Source organism: Perca flavescens, chromosome 6 (assembly GCF_004354835.1).
Source record: "Perca flavescens isolate YP-PL-M2 chromosome 6, PFLA_1.0, whole genome shotgun sequence".
Taxonomy (NCBI): domain Eukaryota; kingdom Metazoa; phylum Chordata; class Actinopteri; order Perciformes; family Percidae; genus Perca; species Perca flavescens.
In genome coordinates, this window is record NC_041336.1 from 12,468,436 (window position 1) to 12,491,604 (window position 23,169).

The 23,169-nt window shown below is 40.4% G+C and overlaps 1 protein-coding gene across 2 annotated transcripts; it reads right to left on the reverse strand.

Moving 5' to 3' along the window:
- Positions 1-4,384: 4,384 nt before the first annotated feature.
- On the reverse strand, positions 4,385-19,742 carry scn1ba (sodium channel, voltage-gated, type I, beta a). Of its 2 annotated transcripts, XM_028580583.1 has the most exons (7): positions 19,583-19,742; positions 19,417-19,548; positions 9,431-9,597; positions 7,475-7,712; positions 6,161-6,302; positions 5,799-5,870; positions 4,385-5,321 (listed from the first exon to the last, which is right to left on the reverse strand). In XM_028580583.1, the coding sequence occupies exons 2-6, from the start codon at positions 19,469-19,471 to the stop codon at positions 5,804-5,806; spliced, it is 669 nt and encodes a 222-aa protein (XP_028436384.1). In that variant the 5' UTR covers positions 19,472-19,548; positions 19,583-19,742; the 3' UTR covers positions 4,385-5,321; positions 5,799-5,803. The 2 variants fall into 2 exon arrangements, with proteins under 2 accessions (XP_028436384.1, XP_028436383.1); XM_028580582.1 differs by lacking the exons at positions 19,417-19,548; positions 19,583-19,742 and adding an exon at positions 11,764-11,839.
- Between the last annotated feature and the right edge of the window lie 3,427 nt (positions 19,743-23,169).

Sequence of the window (23,169 nt, forward strand, 5' to 3'; positions counted from 1 at the left end):
GTGGGGGGGGTGCACCTGCTGTGTGGACGTGACAAACACCCGAAAAAGAGAGAGAAGAGGGAGCAGGACACCTCTCCTTCCCCCCCCCCCCACCCCCTCAAAGGCCGTGAGTCCTCAACGAAAGGGGGATGAGGAACATTTCAACACCAGACACTTGACACTAGTTTTAGATAAGTTATTCATCTGAAGATGAATCTCAAACACCATCCCACTCCTCCCAGTCCTTTTCGGGGGGGTTTTAAAATCTTTTTTTCAAAATCAGTGCGTTGGGTCATTTGTTAGGACCGCAAGCTGCGTCTGACTGGACTGTTACAGTATTTATTATTACCAATGACTTTTGATCTGAAGTCCTGTCCTGCTCTGAAGAAGTCATTCGGTGGGTATTTTGTGCTCTGATTTGCTGTTGCAGTGCGGACCAAGAGGAGCTACACGAGAATGATTACTGGTCACAGCAATAATGACAATAGTGATGCTAGTACTTTTTGAATGTTTCAAACAAAGTAGTATATAATATTAATAATGTTGAATTGTTGTGTGAATGTGTGTAGAGGCAAGTGAAAAAAAACAAAACAAGCAAAAGATATTGACTGACAGGTGTGCGTGCGTGCGTGCGTGTTCATGAGGAGTCCTCAATGTTTCAAATGTTACATTTTCATATTTCGTGAGTTTTTTTTTTTTTTTTTGGGGGGTGGGGAAGATATTTCCTTTTTGGTTTGATTGCTCATTCATTGTATCACAGAGCCAGACATTAAAAGTTCAGGATTTACCGTAGACTTGATCAGGTGGAAACCCCAAATACCGGAGCAGTCGGCTAGTTCGTTGTCCAACAGGGACGGACGCTTCAAAACAAAAGGACCAACCAGAACTTTGTAGGCCCGAGTGAAGAAAAAGGGAATCAGTTTTGCTGTATTTTTTTTTTTTTTTGTTGTGTAAGATTAATTTGACTCACTCTCTTTTTATTCAATTAATTTTCTATCTTTATTATTTTTGTCGTTTATTTTCAGCCTTTCCTCTCCATCCACTCGACTCTGGCCTCTGAAGATGTGAAAACATCTAATCCAACTGTATTCCCTCTTTATTTGTTCTTCTTCTCATCACTCAACCCCACTCTTCCTCTCTTTCCTCTATGTGCTCTTCCCCATCACCCTCTCTCTCTCTCTCTCTCTCTCTCTCTCTCTCTCTCTCTCTCTCTCTCTCTCTCTCTCTCTCGGTATCACTGAAAATGGCGGCTATAGAAGCATGTGGGCCACGCTGTGCATGGCCATCCGCGGATAACAAAATGGTGTAATATTTATTGCGGGGGGGGGAGGGAGCGGGTCTGGGATAGAATGAGGGGGAGAGAGAGAGAGACGGAAGAGGAGCAGGGATGATAATGTACTGTAAAGATGTGATTGTACACTTCACCATGGAGAGAAATGAAAAGTTCTAAAACATGCAACAACTCCTCGCTCATCTTTGAGTCTGTGTGTCTTTAGCTTTTAAAAGATTTGGGTCAGTGGATTGTGGTGGAACTGTTAACATTCGCTATTAATTTATCTGTTATTTGTTACTGTCTTTAACAATATCCCAAAGCCCAACTTGACATTTAAATAGCTTGTTTTGTCCAACAAACTGTTTTTGTCCAAAAAAAAAGAAAATCAGTTTTATATAAAAGAAGAAAAATCTTCACAGTTGAGCAGCTGGAACCAGAGGAATGTGTTACTCAGGTAATCAAATAATAAAATAGTTGAATTCATTAATTGTTTCAGCTCTAGTTTTTTAATCAGCATTATAGTCAAGTTTGAGTCCGGTAAACATTTAAGACACCTCTGATGTTTGTCTTTTTTATTTACTAAATGACACAGAATTGTATTACTTTATTTGCGACTATTTATAGAGTCATTGTTTAGTCTAGGAAATGTCAGAAAAAAATGTTCAGGCAGTGTCCTCATTTAGGATCCTAGTGGCCCTGAAGGTAAAGGCTCCCACTATTAAGATAAGATGCTGAACAACCTACCAGGTTAAAAAAAAAAACAAGCTGCTCCTAACTTTGACCCTTCTGTTAATACCTTTCCAAAGTCAAAACAGGCTGGTAACCAAATGCTTGTATAGTTAGAGCTTTTATAAGAGCCTGATAGGAGGCAAGATGTGTTCAATCATCAGAAGTGTTAAATCAGCAGTTATTCCCCCCTCAAGCTTTTTCAACAACAGCTTCTGTCTACTTTAGTACTTCACTCAACCCCCCCATACACATGCCTTCTTTCAGACTAGTGGAAAGGAAACACATTTAGGAGTTTACAGTATTTACTACACTTTGTCTATTTGAGTCTGTATATTTCTCCTGCGGGTATCTTTTAAAGGCTGTTATCTCAAAAGGATTTTGAGATTTTTTTTTCTCCAGACTCCAGAAATCTCCACTTCAGTAGCACTTACATGCAGCACACTTTCCAGTTTTTTTCATACCTATATTCTGAAGGTTTTTACAGAGGGGTTTGTTCATGTATAAATGGATTAATATAACATGTTATTCTGTAAAACACATTTATGGCTGTATTTTCTGATTTATGCAGTGATAAAAAGAGATATCCAAAGTCTCCTCTGTAAAAACATTTGACTCTAATATGTCAGCAGAATGAAATAAGAATTTTGAACCTGGCTTTTTGTCAACGTTCAGATTTCTGTTCTGGAAATGTATGTAAATCAGTGCATATTTTATTAGATGATTTAAGCATAACATTTTCGAAAACCTGTGATACAAAAATAATTGTCTTTAATGTAGGTTATCAACTGGGGAAGTGTCATGGTGATATATATTAGTTTAAACTTTCACCATAACTTAACCAGATGGCTTACTAAGTGATCCCGTGATTCTCGCCAGCTGCCAGGCAGAAAAAACTGATTGGCTCATTTTTTGACTAAATCTATGTATTGCCTACTTTTAAATAAAAAAAAGTGAAGGCTTTTGTAACTATTTTAAACCATAATACTGTGGAGTGAAATTTAGAAAAATGCAACTGAAATATTTTTTTTACCCTCTGATGTCTGGACATAATTTTTTGAGGGGAGAGAAGAGATATTGGGGTATTTCTAAAATCTTGGCTACGAGCCTGACCGTGATCAACACTTTTCATCACATGTAGTAAAATCTGATCGTCCTGTACAAGTTAAAAAAATATTGGTTAATACTTAATAACCATTAACCCAGCTGAGCAAATATATAAGTACAAGTGTTGTTCAGTCAGAGCAAATGAATATGCATTATGTATAAACATAATTGCTGGTGTTAAATTAAAAACAATTTTTTTGCCTTCAATCCAACAGGTTTTACAAACATAGATGGAAATGAACTTAAAGTGTGAACTGCACATGCATCAGGCTGAAAGTCCCTGACACCAACACATATACCATTTATTTAAGATCTAAATAATTCAAGTGAGACATGGCCGATTTTCTCATGAATTTTATTTTTTCCTGGGTGTATCGCTTTTTATTTTGTTTCAAGCAACATTTCGACACCTACACATGAAGAGGAAACTGCAGTTACAGTATATCTGTAGTAAGCAGTGTGTATCACTGCTTGAATGGAGGAGGTATCACTCGTTTTATGTTTTTCTTTACTTTTTATTAGCTTGTATCTCATTGGACATTGTGTGTTGGTACTGTACTGTGCTTCTTCCATCAGTATGGAGTATTCCATAGCATGGCGCTATTCTGTATTAATTCATGAGTTTGTGTGTGTTCCCTTCTTAGTGTCTCAAGATGTATCAAACTTACTTCTGGTAAGAAAGAGATGAACAGTTAACATGCAGAACGGCAGTCTTTGGCTGCCATGTGGTGTTCACCGACCATCTCTGAAAGAGAAGCAAGGACAGCTGTTTTTACAAACACTTAAGGTTTGTAACAAAGCTTTGCCTTTTTTCTTTTTGGTTACCACTGGCTTCACCCTGGGAGGCACACTGGACAGGTTTTGTGGTACGTTTGCCCACGGCAGTTATAGCCTACATATATACAGAGATTTGCCAAGCCCTTAAGACATTTGTGTGAAACATCAGTGGGAAAGCTAAAGGTGACATGTTCATATCCCTTCAGGTAAATTGGTGAAGTGGCTTTTTTGGCAATACTACAAATTAATCATCAAAGGGCTTTCCATACAGTATGTCACACTTTGGCTTCTGGTGCCATTTTGGCTCCTCACCATCCAAGTTTTTAAACAATACACAGCCAGTTTAAACAGGATAGTGGTCTGCTGAAAAGGCTTTAACAGGGAATTCCACTGAAATATCAATAGATAGAATATAGAACTATAAATACTGTATCTTTAGATTATTGTTGCACATAATTTTGTATGGTTGATTTGTCATTTTGAGCTCTGGGAGATGTAGGAAAATAATGTTAAAAAAAAAAAAAAAAAAAAAAACATACTGTTGTCTGAGAAGTTAATAAAAAACAGGAGCTCATCTCGGTTGCTTTCCCAGTCCGAAACATTAAAAACGTGACTGGCTATATGCTTTTCTAATAAGTTTAACCTATTTATGATGACTAATGACTGTTGAAAGCAGATAACTCAAAACTCTCCAGACAGTCCAGTCAATCTAACTCAAAAAAGGGCCCAACCCAGGAGAAATTGCAATAGTAACGTTTCATAGTTTTTATTGATCCTAATACCCTCCTAAATCATATATTAAAAGTATACCCTCATGGATTTAGTGGAACATAGTTTAGACGATTTAGAATGATGTGGTTTGGGTAAAATACAGTAGTGCAAAAGGGTAACTTTGGTTATTTTTTACCAACTTGGATATAGGTATATATATTTTGCTTCAAATGTTGATGTATAATTAAAAGTTGTTTTTATGTGCACGACAGCTTCGAAAACCCAGCAGAGGGAACACTGACAGCTTTTAGTTGGCTTTATAAAACCCTTATCGGTTACACACAGTGTGAAATAAAATATGACACAACTGATTAAAAACTCTTAAAAACATGACTGAACATTAGAAGCATGATGTTGGTCATTTTGATTAGCTCATAAGCATGCAGACAGTGTATATGCAATGTGGGCCTATAATATCTATACAAAATAACCTGTGCATATACAGTTCAACCCTCTTCCTCTGTCCCGTTGGACCATGACCTCATGCATCCCTCCTGACAATCACAACAGGATACATTTCAGTCCTTTCCATCCTTCTGCGGAAAGTCGCTTGAAAAAACTTCCATCGTGTGGTTTGATTTTTCCATCATGTGGAAAGGATGGCAGGATGTGAGTGCCGGTAAGAGGAGAGGGCATGAAAGTGTCAATGTGAGATTCCTCAAGGAAGCTTTCTTGAATTATTCCTCAACTTGAAGTGAAAAACATAAAACTGTCAGGAAAATGAATAATGTAAAAGACGAAAGAAACATGCAGTAACACATCGTCAACTTTCTCAAAGCACAATTACGCTGATTTGGAAAGAACACAACTTTATTTAGGTTTTAAATAAAATGTATTAAAGGTATGTCAAAGACAACACAACATAGGTGCGAATGAAAACAGTGTGTATATGTGTGTGTGTGTATATGTGTGTGTGTGTATATGTGTGTGTGTATATATATATATATATATATATATATATATATATATATATATATATATATATATATATATATATATGGAGGGATGCTGAATTTTTACTTTCAACCTAGTTCTCCCTTAGTAGTAGTAGTAACAATAAAACAGGAATTAACACATTGTATAAGCTCCATCTTTGTAAAATAAACAAAGTACAAAGGAAAGCACAAGAAGAAACCAAATTCAGACATGAAAAATCCAGACTTACCAATGCTATTCTGCCACTTGAACACCTGCACAATTATCTTTACTTTCCGATGCTACAGCTAAATACTCCGCCCTGAAGGAAAGAGAGTGGTGGAAAGGAGAAACGGGTGGTTAAGAAGAGTGAATCAGAATCCTAAAAATATATCTATACAGTGGTGAAGAAGGAAAATGTTTGTTATTTTGAAAATAGCAGATTGATACAGATTCTGTCTCCGCTTTCTAAACTGTGTCAGAAAGGAAAAACAAAGGTGAAAGTGGTTGGTGGGAAGTAGGGACATTTGGACGGCCCAGCAGGATCTGGGAATGGACTGGCTCTGAAGAGAGGCTGGCTATGTTTTTGTTTGACTGTTTTGTGTTACTCACGCGCTCTCTCTCAAAGCTTCCTCTCCTGCCGCTGCAATCTTCCTGTAGCAGTAAATCATCTCAATTACGAGCCATACCTGCAGCCCGATGATGGACACATACATCATCACCTCAGACAAGATGGATGCCAGTCCCCTGGTGACTACAGAGACAGAAAGGGAGATAAGGTAAGTCATGATACTGTATATCTATGTGCTTATAGAAAGGTTAGATTCAGTTTGTACCATTAAAAGGATGTCAAAAGTCATGACCTCCTGTCCTGAATTACAGTGTCATAATTCATCACTTCCTGAATCCTGCTGCTGATTAAATTTATCTACAGTTAACGTTCACAAGGGTTTAATGTCCTGTTCAAGTAATACAAATTCAGAGGACCGAGCATGGAACCTTGGGGGACACCTCTGTGGTAATTTAAGCACTTGTCACTAAAAGCACCCAGTTTAATTAACAGTAACTACACTAACCTGCATTAAACATTTCTGGGCAGCAAAACAAGCTCTAAAAACAACCTATTACCACCTGTTAAGTTAATGCAGCAAACTTGTGGCCACCTGGTGATTGTCCAATATTCACTATCGTATTACCTCTGGATTTTGGTCTTCTCTAACTCCTAAGGGCAATATCTGGCAGTTTATCAGTTAAATACTCCACTATATTCAGCAGCTAGTTGTCAAGTTTCCCGTCTGCGGTTTGTTTACGTATAGCGTACATTGGAGTTTTTGCGTTTTTTTTTTTTTTTTTATGAACTTGAAACAAAATACTAAAATGAAACAAAATACTAAAGTTGCTGGACAAAAAGAGCTTAAGGAGGCTCTGTAGAGCTGAGGATAACTTTAAAAGGCTCACATTATTATTTTAACTTGCATTAATTAACTGTTTTGACCATGGAGGCAGCACAAAAACCATATAAACACAACCTTGACATAATATCACGTCATAGAGTTGATTTGGTGAACTTGCTAGCCTTTTTACTTATTCAGTAGTCACAGACCAACAATTTATAATTCCTTTGGACTTCACGTGGCGAGTGTAAGTCTGATATTCACTTGATTTTTAGCTCTGTTTTGGTCTCTACCATCTCCAGAAATATCTGGCTCTTTAGCTGATAAATGTTCCACTATGTTCACCAGCTAGTTGTCAACTTTGTTTGTCTGCTGTTGGTTCTCAGCCAGTAGTGTACAGTAGGCGTATTAATGACAGCGTGAGACTGAATCAAAACAGTTTAAATTACATTTCTTTGAGTAAACTGGCTAATTTAGTTTCCCTCTTCCCCGCTCAAACAGACAGTACAACACCCTTCCTCTTTGTTCTTACCTTGTGGCACCACTTTCATGACGATAGTCACGGTGGGTTCAGTTGGAACCTCGTAGTTGGGATACTTGAGGGTGCGGCTGAATATGCACTTGTAGGTTCCTGTGTCATTGAAAGTCACATTGTGGATGAAGATAGAGCCATCCTGCAGGTCCTTGCTGCCCTTGGTGCCATTCCATTCCAGGCGCTTATAGAAACGTGGGTCAATGATAGAGGGTTGTTCATTTTCATAGTGGTATAACTGGAAGAGAATTACAGAAGATTTCTTTAAAAAGGAGACAAAGCTAAATAGAAAACTTGGACATTCAGCAAAGCAAACAAGGGTTTCAGGCAAGGGTTTCCCAAATATATAATTTATTATTATTATTTATTAGCCAACTTTATGCGAACACGAACAAGTATATTTCTGTGTCACAAATCTAGTGGGACCTTCCACTGATTTATGGTTAGCTTTGTTGATTGATTAATATCCTTCCCAGTGTGTCATGTTTGCATTTCAGTCATCCTTGAGCGAACAGACAGCTAGTCTCCATATCAGCACTGCTGCTGTTTTGCTGTATCGACCGAGATGCATCACCTCTGCACTTCCTGCTAAATTAGCGGATACAGATTCTTAATGGCGGCTGAAGGCTAATGGGATCTCTCCTGCTATGGGAATACACTGTAATGGCCTCTTTGCTTTGCCTGGTGAGGGCTGCTTAGTTCAGCAAAAGCACTTTTCACCACCAGTCTTCCAGGTGACACAGGGAGGGAAAAGCCTATCATAAAAATGCAAGACTGCGCTGCTCTTCTGCTCTCCTCTCTATCATGATAAATGCATTGCAGCCGTTTCCCAGAAGAGAAGACATACAACCCTGTTGTCAGGCTGTTGTGATGGATATATTTGGGGCTTTATGCTGATTTTATATATTGCTTTATCTAGACACATGATAAGGTATTACATTAGGGAGAAAACTGGCTGCATTGCATGTGATGGACATTAATTTAACGGTGTAACTAAAACATTTTCTTTAGTCTTGACTATGCTGATTTTGTTTCTGATTAGCACCACTACTATCTGTGGTGTAAATAAATGATGGATAAACAGGGTTGAAACCTTACCTTCAATCTTAGTATTGAAGCTAAGGTTTCAGCCCTGTTTATCCATAAAGAACGACTGTATAAGATATACGTTTTTCTTATCCTTGGGAGTCTTATAAGTATTTGTAATGTAATTACTTTGTGTACAGAATAAGGCTTGTTCTTTTCTCTTGCTTGGTTTTTAAGGCCTTAAAAGGCAGCAGATCATGCTAAAGCTAAAGTCTCTCCTCCAATTTTAGCATACTTGCATATTGGCTCCCAGTGGATTTAAGAACGTATTTCAAAATCAATCAATCATTTTTATTTGTCTCAACTGAGGGTCTGTTGTTATTGAGGGGGGCGTAGTTCTTCTCAAAGTCCACTATCATCTCTTCAGTCTAGTACTAACATTAATGAGTAGGTTGTTGGCCTGACACCTGTGGGTCCAAGTTTTAAGTAGGCCTTTATGTGCCAGACTGTGGCCAGACGCAGTAATTTCTTGGACACTACACTGGTTGTCTGGCAACCTCATGATGTTGACAAGAAATATTCTGCCAAATAACGACCCGTAAACCCCCCCCAAAAAAAGGTTGTCATATTTATACTTTTATTTTTTTTTTTTTTAATGGAATGAGATATAAAGTGCTAATGGGCAAGGTTTAGAGGTGCTTGTAGGCCCTGACTAGGCTAGCTGTTTCTCCCTGTTTCCAGTCCTTGTGCTAAGCTAAGCTGCTATCCGGCTGCTGTATTTACCAAACAAACTTGAGAGTGGTATTGATCGTCTCATCTTAATCTCTGCAAGAAGGGAAGTGTATTTTAATGATGAACTATTCTTTTAGGTCGCAACTGAGGGCTGCTTTTCTGCGAGCTTGCCTTGTCGTATATCTTATTATTACTCACGTGGGTGAAGTTGGTCTCATCTGAAGCCTTGAATTGCCAGTCGACTGAGGCTGCGGCGGGCACCTCACTTCTCATCTTGCAGGAAATGCAGCCAAGTTTGAAGCCTTCGTTAGCCACGGCCTCTGTGTCCGAGTCCACTTCCACGCAGGCTCCGTAGCACAGAGACGCTGCAGAGTGAAAATGATGAAAAAGCCCAGAGTTAGAAACCTCCTGTATCACTTTATTGCTCTTTGTCTATTTGCAGGTCACAGGGTTCAGAGGTAAGAGCCGTGGGAGGCCATCATCCTCTTTTTCATGTACCCGAGACTCGATAGGTTGATACACGAGCAGAGCTCTGGTGTTTTCCAGTATCTCAGTACTTGCAGGCACTGTCAAAACACTACTAAACAGTGTTAGCTACTGCAACTTTTTGATTTTGCGTGCTTGCTCCCAGTGGTCATTGCATGCATGTTTTTTTCTTCTTTTGTGTTGGGCATGGCTTTTTTCTTGCATTTTTTTTTATTTCCACTCATCATTTCAGTACTTAGATTATTCTGAATATGAATATTCAGTTTTTAGTTTTATAGTATTTACATTTTAGGTGTTTTTGATCCGTGAGACAGAGGGGAAATAAAGAGGTTGCAGTGTGCGGTAGTAGTTTCTTACATTCTGTCATTTGGTGACTGAGCTAAATTCATATATAGAAGCATGAGTCTATATATGCCATCATCATCATGACACGTATATACTTCTCGTCGGCCGGGAGTAACACACCTGTAACTTCAAATGTTTCTTTCTCACACTGCACCTTGCAGTTTCCACTGAGGTCTCAGCATGGCCCTCAACCAAAGATCTTGTGCTATTCTCAACTTTGACCTCTGGGGATGCGTTTGTTTTGAATCACAAGGTGGGAGGAGGGAGATGTGGGAGAGGACAGGAAACACAACTCCGATGAACTGAAATCATTAAACGTTTGGTTGAGATTCACAGAGACTGCACATTGTCCATGGCCTCAATTATACAAATATATAAAAGAAAATAGGGGCAGAACTGCGCAATAGCTAAAAAAATCTTTTACTCCCTGGGATACAAATGTTGCAAGTGTGACCTTTTAAAGGAATCACAAATAGAAATGCCACCACACTGCAGAAACACATGGAGGGGAGGAATGAGGGAGGAGGGAATAAAGAGAATGTTAGCACAGGCTTCAGTAGTAACAGTTATTTCTGCAAAAGCATGGAGAGCTGGGGAAGCAGGAGGGAAGAGGCCTAATGCCGGCAGATGCACTGCAGAGAAGGAAGAGGGAGGGAAGAGAAAAAAGGGAAGGAAAAGGAGAGAACATTAAGAACATAATGTAAGACTTCACATGCCCAGAAATATAAACCCAAAAGTAAATAGACCCATTGCTATCATATATATATAAAAAAGAGAGATAGAGCCGTGCATATAAAAGCAAACAGACCTGAACCCAGCTGACCCGAGAACGACTAAACCAGAGCCTGAACGTGAGTGAATTAATTCCCAATTCAGTGGTTTTAGGTTTTAGTGGACCTGAGCAGATTTCAAACATATGGTATTTTTGCTGATCTCCAGTCCTAAATTTGCTGAGTTATTGTACCAAAGCCACATTTAAACAAGTAAGCTATTGCATTTTGTTGAAATGGATAAAAATGCAGCATGCATTGATGATATTGCATTTATTGATATATAAATAAAGTAACCTTTGGGTATAAATAAAGTAACTTGAACTTGAACTGCCAATTTGTACAACTTGTTTTCATAGTTTTGGACATTGTTCAGTAATAACATTTGTCACCAGCTTAATTGCTGAGAAGAGGGAACGCAGCAACCGCTAATAAGAGACAGCAGAAAAAGAATGTTTGTCCTACTTGTAGATGTGTGCACACACAACACAGTTTTTCCTGTGCAATGAGGTATTATTACTGATATTTCTGGTCTCCGTTTTACATATGCTTCATAATAAAGTAGTCTGATCAGTAGTCCCCATCCTATTTTATTTGACGTACCCCCACAATCCTATCAGATGAGATCAAGTCAACACGTCTCATCTAGTTTCCAATGTATCTGTTGGAATTTATTTTAAACGGGTGTTATTTAACTCTGCAACGTTATAATCACCGATAGAAACAATAGTCAAAACTAAGTAAATACAACCAAAGTTGTAGCAAACCAGAATTTAAGTTTTGAAAAAAAAAAAGTATTATTTACACTGAGACCCTCCCACGATAAACTTGAATGTCTGAACCTACAAAACAGGGTTCGGTTAAGGCTGGGGTCTTGGGTTTTCAGGTTTTCTGGGAGGTGGGTCTGCTTACCTCTAGATTACAACAGACCTGGGTCAAACAGCATTTGCTGATTCTTCTCCTAAACTGCTCGGAGAACTGGTTTCACTTACAGTTCACAGAAAGCACTAACAAAGCTCTAATTAGCTTTGTCTTGTCTGTTCCAAATGTGACTTGATTGTTTGTGTTGATTATCGGCTGCTGTAAGATGCACCAGCTGTCTGTGCCACAGCTAATCCTCGGCTGCCAATTAGCGCTCGATCATTCATCACTTATTGCCAATGTAAAATCTCACAGGAAAGCATTTGGAAATCAACTTTTTGTGTCTCCTTTTTCCAAAAAGAGACACCACCAAATCTTTTGTGTTTAATTAAACATTAATATGCAGTGATATTTTGACTCATGTCTGTGAGTATCACACCAGCTTCTGCTGTGTAGAAAAGACGGGGCCTCATTTATAAAAACCTGTTACGCAAGAAAAAGTTGCGGGAAGCAGGGTGACATTTGCCGTCGCAACATTCCTCGCAAATTAAATCCTCGGGATTTATAAAGAGTTTCCATGCGTAAAAATGTGCCCAGTTTTCCGCAACCTTTTGACCGTGCGTGTGATCGTGCGTAAGCTCCCAAGGTTTTGTAGACTGTGTTTTAGTGAACTGCGATGGTAACACGAAATATCACATAAAGTATACTCTGCATTTTAATTTAGTTTTCGTAACAATCAATTAGGTCCATGAATTATAAAAATGTATATTTATATCCCAAACTCTTGTGTGGTGTTCGGGTCTGTGGGACCCGTATACAGTGTTTGCTAAAAGAAAAATTCTGCTATTTATTATTTCTTCTAACTCAAACTCATTGGCCTTGGCTCATTTTCTGTGAAGAACATATAAATAACTTATTTTCAATGACTGTACACCCCCCTTTTTTTATTTTATTGTATTTTTTGATTAGGACAATGCACATTAATGAACATTTCTGTAAATGCGCCAGTGTTAACCAATTGGCTAATTTTCAACTGTAGTCCTAGTTGCCTAGCATGCATGTCTTGCATGCATGCATGAAACCCACGCAAGCACGGAGAGAACATGCAAACTCCGCACAGAAAGGTCTGGAACGACCAGAACCTTCTTGCTGTGAGGCAGAAATGCAAACCACTGAGCCACCGTGCTGCCCCTTCACATTACATATGAGGTGTTCGGGTCTACTGGACACGAGTGTAATAATTGTAGGTGCTATGAAACTGTGTCCTCCTCCTAACTGGCCCTGCTGTGTGTGTGTGTGTGTGTGTGTGGATGTGTGTGTGTCTGTGTTTTTGTGTGTCTGTATGTGGGCGTGTCTGACTGTAGGTGTCTGTGTGTGGGAATGTTGTCTTTCTGCACCTGCTATTCCCACACAGTTACAAAATTGTTACATTTCAAGCACTTTCACTTGTTCTGATTAAGTTCTAAGAAATAAAGCAGCAATAATGATCAAAAATCTTGTTTCAATTTTTTTTACCTTTTTTTTATAATTGAATTTCCTTATTTTCTCACAAAAAACAAAAATGATCATATGATCATAAATGTGATCTCACAGGGGTAAATGGCAAATATGAACTGGTGAATTGGTAATTGAGCTAAATCTGTTAAGTATTTTTCCATAAATTGTTATGGCTGTATTGATTTAAAAGCCTAATAATGTGGTGGGTCCACCAGAGACGGGAACATTGGCTGTGTAACAAAAATATGAACACCACACAAGGGTTAAGGCCTCCTTCACCATTTTCCCGTTTCATGATTGGTCATCAAGGGCTCCTTTACAAGGCTGGAATAGTCATTGATTGATTATTGGTTAACATGGACCTTATTAGGGCAGATATGGGATGACCTTGGGAGGAGAGTGAGGGTCGTGCACGACAGCATAAGCTGTGCGTACCGGTGTGCGCCGCAAGGTTTTATATGACTTTTTGGCGCACAAAATCTTTCAGAATAGAATCTACGCACAGTTTTATGAATGAGGCCCGACCAGGCAGAAAGAGACCGAAAGACACGGTCACACGAGAGCAAGACATCCCGTGCAGAGAAACACAGAAGGGTTTGAGATGGCCGGCATATTGACTGCTTTGAGAAAAGGAGGTGAGACCAATAAGAGACAGAGGACACATATTACAACGACAACAAAGCACATGTTTGACGGACAGCAGGACATAAATTAAAAGGCATGTCTGAAGACAGAGGAGAGCTCTTCAGTTGCAGGACATGGACACAAACAGAAGCAGATGGAAATGTTGCAGGACAGCACACACAGACAGCGTGAGGCCGTAATCCTGAGGGAGGTTAGTGACGCAGCGGGAGGCGACATTGTGCAAGGTGGGCAGTGATGATGCTGACTGTCCAAAACTGAGACAGCGAGTTAAGAAGACAGCGAAAAGACACACACAGAGAGAGAGAGAGAGACGAAGATGCAAGCAGACACAAAAGAAACTGCACATCCAAAGTGCAAGGTAGACAGAGACAGAGCCACCAAACTACCTCAGCAACAATTCTCACCAACAGCTGCAGGACACATACACACAGCTTCAAAAATGCAAATCCATTGCGTAATCGGTGGACTGAGGTTCAGGATTATGCAAACAGATATTCCAGAAATTGCAGATTAGGAGTTTTTTTTTCCCCCTAACAGGGGTGCTGGCTGCTTAATCCCTCATATCAATTGCTGTATACCCCTGAGGCCTACAAAGCAAAAAAAACAAAACGGATTTATAGCTTTAGCTGCACATTAGACCATCCACCCACTGAGGTTACCCAGTTTAGCATGTCGCTGAGCTTTTAAAGGAAATACAAAAAGGGTCGAGGTTATTTGCTGAACTGAGCATAAGAGAGATGGAGAAAGGGAAATTGGATTAGCGACAGCAAAAGGGATGAGGGAGAACAGCATCTGTTTCCGTGGCTGGGTTCCCACAGACATAAACACACGCATGTACTGTAGGCATACGTAACCTGGTGAAATACCAAGAATCCGTGACATTTCCTTTGAAACCAAGCAAGCAATAGACTTTCCACTGGAACAAGTAGACCACTGTAGCTGACTGCTCTGAGAGTGTCTCTTTCATTTCAGTCCACAAAGCTGTCATATTGTCAGGGCTGGTAAAGCGACGATGCACAAGTTTATCAGTATAGAAATCCCTGTCTGCTTCTCAATCTTTCAAAAGCTGCTCTTTTAGTTCAAGAGCAGAATTTCTATTTTTTTTGGAGTGCAATGAGTCAAGCATAAAAAGTTAAGAAGACTTAAGAGCCCTCAAGGTGATAACATTACAATTATAACTAAATCCAACTTTAGAGCTTTGTCACATTTCATTTACGTCTTCTTCTACCAAAATGTAGCCCTTTCTACTGTGGAAAATAATGTATGGGCAAAAATGCAAAAAGAAAAAAAAAAAAAAAAAAAAAAAAAGAAACCAAAAAGTCTGTCTGCTGTCTAGTATATTGATCTCACTTCATTACTCTCTGTTGCAAGCTCTGTTCTCTGCAACTTATGCACAAAGGCTCTTAGTGCTGCATGTTCAATGACATTTTGTTCTGTAAAATAGATCCAAATCTGTTTTGAGGAATGAAACACAAGGCGAACGTTGATTCTTTTTCTCAACAAATCCTCGGCTCAGTAGTCCGTTCAACTTGTTGATGGCACTCTGAGCTTCTCTTGTCCCACAGCAATCTCTACAAAAGCTTATATGGGCGGACATTTTGACTTGTCAAAGCAGGAAAAGCACAGGTGTAGCTAACAACACGAATGATGACTTTGTTACAGTTCTGAGGCCCTGCTGTTGTGCATGCTGGCTCACTAACGTACCTAAATGGGGCGAGGCCCCATTCATGTTATGAATGTTTTTTTCTGCTGTAACAAGCCCAAATATCTGCTGAAAAAAAAGGCATAGGAACAAGAAATCCTAAATGGGATTCAGCCATTACTAATATTTTTAGTTTTTGAGTTGTGATGACAAAACGGTGAAGAATTATATTCCAAAATGCAAAGTTAAAGATGCACAAATCAGTAATTGTGTCTGTTTACTGGCAGAACTGCACAACATACTAAAAATTGCATAAGTCTGACATATTATTGCCTTGTAAATTGATATGGCTAACATGTTAGCGATCTATCGTTTGTTTATACATCCTGCAGACACGCATTTATTTATTTGTTTATTTTGGTATGTGTCTGGCCACGTGACAAATGTAAGTCCCATATTCATTCTCTTTTAAAGTTCATACTGACTTGAGGTGAAAACAAACATCACTTATTAGTAATGTCTGTGCAAAAATATGTAACCATTTCTGATAGTGTTCACAATAATAATTGAGAAACCAATGGGTTCCAAGCTCTTATATAATGCGAATATAAATCAAGCTGTGTGGAAGGTCATCTCGTCCTTCAAAGCCCATCTCATTCCCCACCCACACCCCCCTGTCCCCCCTCCCCTCCCCTCCACTCCCCTCCCCCCGCCCCACCCACACCTGCAGCTACAGGGCACCCTGGTATTACAGACCTCTGTCACACAGCTGGATGAACAGGGGCTCAGGTGTGTGTATGGGCCTGTTCTGACCTGGTATTAAAATACGATCTGAGTGATCCGATCACAAGAGGACAGCTCTGTGTGTGTGTGTGTGTGTGTGTGTGTCTGTGTGTGTGTTTGTCTGTCGTGTGTGACACAAGTTAGCAGGACACATGCAGCCAGCCGCGGTATCTCACTCCAGATTTAGAACGCAATGAAAAAAGCCTCAAATAGAATCAAAATAATACTCTTTTCAGAATTATATCCATGCAGCTTTGAGGCTTCAGAGTCTGACCCCGGCTGCAGATTGGGCACAAGTGAAAAATCTGTTATAGTTTCTACAATCACATTCATGCAGTGCCGCTGTGATGGAGTGCATCAATCAAGAGCTCCTTGTTTACAACGCCTGCTGTCTGTACGAGGCGATAAATATTGATCCAGACATCCTATATACTGTGCTGTAGCAGCTATTGCACGTTTTGTAGAACATGCTTGTACAACCTGATGACGTAATATATTATCAGGGGGTTGAAAGTGCACTCAGCCAGGAGAAGAGTTGACTTTAGTTGTTACACAGAAGCTTGAAGAGTACAGATTATGTTAAAGTATTAAACTTTTATGGGAAGATTAGCTATAAATAGTTTTGAGCTGTTAATGTTGAAAAATCTGCCAAAAAGCAGAAAATTCAGCTTTCACAACAAACATCCTTCATTCTAATGCCGGAAAAACTACCAACAGCATCAAACCAAACCAAAACCAAATGCAGACCATGAATTGGCCTTTATCGTTTTCTTGCTGCAGCGCATCACTTGAGTAGTTCTTAAAACGATGATAAGCTCCTCGGTAATATTGAGGAATATTGTTAGATGTTCTTTTTAACATATGGTCATATTTATCTTCTCAATTTGTAACATTAAGTATTTTATGTAGTTTGGTCTTGCATTTGTGACTGTCCTGTGTTTATGTCTTGCTGCAGAACCAATTGCCCAACGGGAACAAATTAAAGTCTAAACTAAACTGTGATTTCCAGTTTGTGCAGATTCTGTGGTTGGAGTGGAGAGATGGATGGACGTGAATCCAAATGGCTCGGAGTCAGATAAGATGGCGTGGTTGTTCAGACATCCCCTTGACAGTAATCTCCTTTGACCATAAATTTGTGTTCGAGCCATTTGCAGACCTAATGGCTCTGTTCTGCGAAAGAGCCTCTCTGCTGCATGCATTAGTTAGATTTGCCATCGAATCCATTAGGTCTTTATTAGCCTCTGCAGTCTGGCTCGAAAGCAAGAACTCCCAACTCTGTCAGTTGAATTGTTATGCTTGTGAATGATTCTGCCCTTACAGTTGGAAAGAGAGAATTTCTTTTGGCATTTTGAGCATAACAAAAAATAAAGTTGAGAATATCATGGTAAGCTAAAGGTGATATCAAAGTCTGTTTTATTGTATTTTCGGGGCAAGCTGTCCTGTTTATTTCTCCTATTTCTCCTTTTTATGATTGCATTTGCCCTCTGCACCCGTCACCAATCCCAATTCTGATGAAGCTAGATACGTTTGTAGATAGAAGTTTGATAGAGCATCGGTGGAGCTTGGATCATCATCCTAGTTATGAACTTGTATATATGTTTTTATTTTCCTGCCTACCAGAAACTTCTTGAATTCCATCTCATGTTTTTTTTTTAGCACATGCAAATGCACAAAGAGCACAAGCTGCTATTTTTATCAGCCTCAGTCTGTTCCTTTCCTCTTGTTTTGGGAGATTCCATCCAATTTCCTGTCTCGTCTTATATCCTCATCCTCACTGCGTCCGGCTCCAGATGTGCTCACATTCAGTCCTCAACTAACCCGCCGGCTCCTCAACCCAACTGTGCCTTTCTGTTAATCGAGGTTGTGTAACCTTCTTACTTTTTGCCAAGTTTCACTTCTCTGCTCACTATCTGCTTCCTGGCTTAACTTTCTGCAGCTCCGCCTGCTTGTTTCAACGTGATGATAAACCGCCACTTCATGTAGGCTAAAGGAACAACACCTTTCCTATATTGTTATATTTCTTGAGATTATGAAGCTTTGGTTTGTAGTACTGCTATCAGCGACTGAGTGCGAGACAAAGAGCAGCTGGCTGACAGTGATAAGTGCTCAGTAAATCTCTCCTAATGCTTTGCTTTCTTTTTGTGCTCAATTTTAAATCGCAGTGCTTAAAATGTGACGACAACATGCCTACTCGAAAAAAGGTTTGACATACATATGTTCTTCTTCTTTGAGGATCATATTGAAAACATGTAAAATAGATATTTTTGTACCAAAAACAAATCTTAAAAAAGGAAAAAAATGTGATGTGTTTAACATCTACATCTTGTTTAAATTGCCTACCATTGCCTGCCAATTGGTAATTTTACAGTTATTTATGGTTTGAAATAAACCAAGAGGCCACAAATAAAGAGACATGGCTGTGTCATAAATTTCCTAAAACAGATTTGTTAAAGATTATTTCCTTGCGGAGTTGCTTCTCCTCCTGTGGGTGTCGGCAGACTCAAAGCTGATGGTGATAATAAATGCAGATAAATGGCTTCTTGTGAAGGTGGGACAGTGAGTCGTGATATCTCAATTAATACAGATAGCAGGAGGAGAAAGTTGAGGGCACATATTTAAATGAACTTTTTCTCTTTTAAAATATGTGTGTGTGTGTGTGTGTGTGTGTGTGTGTGTGTGTGTGTGTGTGTGTGTGTGTGTGTGTGTGTGTGTGTGTGTGTGTGTGTGTGTGTGTGTGTGTGTGTGTGTGTGTGTGTGTGTGTGTGTGTGTGTGTGCGCGCGCGTGCATGCATGCATGCATGCATGCATGTGCATGCGTGCGTGCGCGTGCGCCCACCACATGGCCTCATCTCATTACTCTTACAAAAACCTGAACAGCTGGGCTTTTAGCCCAAAGATGAAACACTCACACATCTGCATATGAACACACACACACACACACACACGAAGACTGCCAAAGCATTGCCTACAAACAGAGCAGACAGCGGTAGAGTGGTCAACATCAGACAACAGGAAACACCTTAACAACAGTAAGAAACTGCACAGTCAGCGAATGGGGGGGTGGAGGGGGGGGGGGGGAATTGATGGTGACTCGTGTGCATGCCAGGTGTTGCCATCGCAGCGTAGCCATGGTAACACAACAGCTGCCAACTCACCTTGAAGCACCAGGAGGGCCAGAGGCAGCAGCAGCAGCTCTTGTATTGCAGACATCCTGACCGGAGAAAAAGACCGGTGGCGACTCTCACGCGAGTCACAACACAGAGACACACACACACACACACACACACACACACACACACACACACACACACACACACACACTTCGGAATGGGAGACAAAAGACAGATCTAAAGCAGCTATTCCAGCTTGGTGGTAAAACCTCTATGATGCCAAAGATGTCCTGACTTAGATTAAAAGTCTGGGTGGTGAGAAGAGGAGACTTTCTGGAAGCTGTTGGGACTCTGGATGTGGTCCGCCCAGTTGTCTTCTTCTCCTTCTCCTACTTTTTTTTTTTTTTTTTTCAGCTCATGCGAGGGCCAGAAGGAGGGGTGGATGGGTCTTCTTGCTGATCTGGTCTTCTTAAGCACCTAAAATAAACTGCAGCAGTGTGGAAGGCGTGTGCCCTAATGCCTCTTCTCTTCACCCTCTCAGGATCTAAATCACTCTATTTTACAGGAGCGTTTGTCCGGCCTCTCAGTGTGTGAGCGTGTAGAGTTACCAGAGGGGGGGAATCACTCCCAAGACTCAGGTTTCGGCCTCTTGTCTGCTTGAAAAGGGCCTTTGTTCAACTATTTATACTCTGTGACACACCTTGAGGGCTGTTTAGCCCCACAATGAGACTGTGTGCACCAAATAATGCAGGTACACTGACACACAGACTGGTCGCTAAATGTCACCGTCAGTGCTGAAGGCTACTGGGAGACTGATATAGGCCTATTAGGGACCAAGCTGAGCAATTTTTGCTAAAAAAAAAAAAAGGAAGACCGCGTGTGATGCAGTTCAAAAGTCTGTCAAAGTGTTGCATGCATAAAGGCCTTTGACAGGAAACATTTAGCTGTTTATCTCTCAGATATGACCTGGGCATGAGAGGGTCTGAGCTTGATAGAGCCACAATCTGAGTGAAATGGCAAATGGAAGCAGTGTGAAGTATCCTCTTGCTTGTTTCCACCTCTCTTTGGCTTTGGGAGAAATTACAATTTCACCTTTTTGTTACTGCCGTTGCCTCAAGTCGGTGTTTTTTTCTTTCTTTCTGCAATCTAATTTGCAGTTTCAAAACTATTTACTACTAACCCTTAGCTCTTCAAAGATAAAGTTCCATGCAGCAATCCAGGGCAGCCATGTGGTTTGTTTAGCTGCTGTCAGCGTAGTTAGTGCTCACAGGCTTGAATGCAGCAGCACAGGTGGCTCTGGGTGCTCAGATGGTTCAGCAGCACGGGACTACAGTCTGAGGTGGGATTGAAAGGCATGCATTGGACAGCTAAAGGAGGGGTTATTTACACCGCTGCCCGCCCATCTGTGCGTCTTTGGAGGCTATACAGAAAAGGGCGCTATTCTTTTGTGCATTCCAGCAGTGTGGCTATACATTTATAATATAGAGTTACTGTGTTTCCTACAATCAACTAGTCACGAATCAGTTCATTTAAACGCAGCGTCCGTCTATCTGTCACTTCCTACCTACCTTTTAAAAAAATAAATCCTTCGCTTCCCCCCCTGGTAGCCTAAAACGTCTCGTCCTATTGATGGGTCAGAGGTGGACGGCTTCCATCCCGCGTCAGGCAGTCAGATGCTGGAAGTCGCTCCGCTGTCACACCGGGCACAATCGGATTTTGAGATCAGAGCGTGGCACAGAAAAAAAAGACAAAATCTCCTACTTCTTCCTCTTATTGCCTTCAAAGAGAGACGCGCGGTGGGAAACGTCATTTGGAGATCCGCATATCCCTCCTGAAGAAGATGCTGAGAGACGTCAAAATGAAACAGAAAAGCGGAAGGGAAACACACTGAAAAAAAAAATCAATAATCTCCAGAAATGACGTGGTGTGTCAGTGGATGGGTGCTGCGCTAATCAGTCTTTAGGATGGTTTAAGGCTGGGGAAGGGAGGTGCATGCAGGAGGAGGAGAAGGAGGAGGAGGAGGAGGAGGAGGAGGGAGGGTGTGATGAACTGCAGCAGAGGGATGGAGAAAGAGGAGGAGGAGAAGAGAGAGAAGCATAGCCGTTGTTATGGCAACAGGGATTTTATGTGATGTTTTCATCTCTTCCATAAACCACGTGTTGGCAAAGAGAACAGCCACTGATATAACAGACAAACTGTGTATGCTATTATATTAGGCTATAGGAAAATTATGATATGTGGAGAGCTATTTTATATAAACAAATGAAAAAAAAAAAAAAAAGAAAATGTATTCATGGGACTACAAAACACGTATTAGGCCTAATACATACATGTGGTTAAATGCAAGGTTGTAACCTACTAAAGTGTAAGCCTATAGTGTAAACATTTCCGTCATGAATTACAACAGACCATAGCAGTCCTTTCCAAGTTAGACAATGCCCCCATTCACAGGACATCAGGGGTCACTAAATGATCATATGTGTATGAAACAAGAAAATCAAATGTTTTTGCCTTTACACTACATCTCAACTGGAAGCACCACCATCAACACACGATTGAGGAGACATGTTCCTCTTCAGTGTAGCTCGTCTCAGGCTTGAATCCTGTTGCAGTCATGCCCTTTGCACTTGTAAGGAATCCCTCTGAAGTGCCACTGCAACTTAAGTCATCAGATCATGGGATCAAGTGACATCAAGGTCTAACAGTTGCAGTTCTCTATGACTTCTTTTGGGTACCACTGAAAAGATTTTATAATTTGTAATTCAAAAGGCAAACTTGCTGTGTCTTACTTTCTGTTTGAACTGGCCCCCACCATACAGTTATTATACTTCCATATCCTATGACAGATTGAAACATGCTTAGCAGGCCCAGGTGACCTCTATAAAGTGCCTCTTCAGTGTGCAACGGTAGCACAACGGTAGCACATGTTCAAATCACGGCATGTTCATACCTATTTTTTATGTTTTTACAGTTTATGGTTAAACAGATGAAGCTCTCTCTGACCTCATTTTAAGTCAATGAATGGTTTAGACTAAATATCATGAGTATGTATTTGATAGTGATTCTTCAGGAACATTGTCCCCAAATTGACCTGATATTTTGGTGCGTTCTTTTTGTCTTGTAATCGTGACTAGTAGCTTGAGTGTGACGTCACATCCGTGTCGAAAAAAACGAATAACCGCGGGTAGGCTACTGCTCTGCTTTCTGCTCAAGACTCGGCCATTGTTGTCATATAGCAAACGAGCGTCTCTAGCCAATTTCAACTGCACAAGCTACAAAATAACTAATTAGGCGGTATTTAACTCATAATAAGACTGTAGCGACATGCCTATAGGTAGCAGTATACAGTGCTATGTGTACGACTTATTCATTTGGTTACAACAAAGACAAAAGTGCTTAAAATTGTAGAAAACCACAATGTTTACTACGTGTGATGCACGACGTAGCCATCTTTGAAAGTGAACTCGGGGTCCTCTGAGTTCAGACGACTTGATGAGTCGTATATACGACCTCGGTGGCGTTCTTTTTGCAACTTCCGGTTCGTAACTCCGGAAAACGACTCGTAGATCGACTTCGGTGGACAAAAAGAACGCACCATTTCTTCTGTGCTTTCAACTGTGTTTGAACTGGGTAGATTGGGGGTTGATATGGCATGTTTTCCCCAATATCAGACTGTCAACTTGGTTGAAATTGCAATGTAAATAGTTCCAGTGTGTATGTCACCCCCAATCTCTTTCTGAGATGTTGCTATTGGCTCCTGCTAGACGAATAGCTGAGGTTTGATCCACCTACAGTAGC

Bases quoted from the DNA above. Each gene is read 5' to 3' on its own strand.
- scn1ba (XM_028580583.1), bottom strand. From the start codon at position 19,471: ATGTCTGCAATACAAGAGCTGCTGCTGCTGCCTCTGGCCCTCCTGGTG. The intron at 7,713-9,430 runs GTGAGTAATAAT...ATTCTCTTCCAG, and splicing joins ATGAGACCAACTTCACCCAC to TTATACCACTATGAAAATGA. The intron at 5,871-6,160 runs GTGAGTAACACA...TCTTTCCTTCAG, and splicing joins GAAGCTTTGAGAGAGAGCGC to GGCGGAGTATTTAGCTGTAG.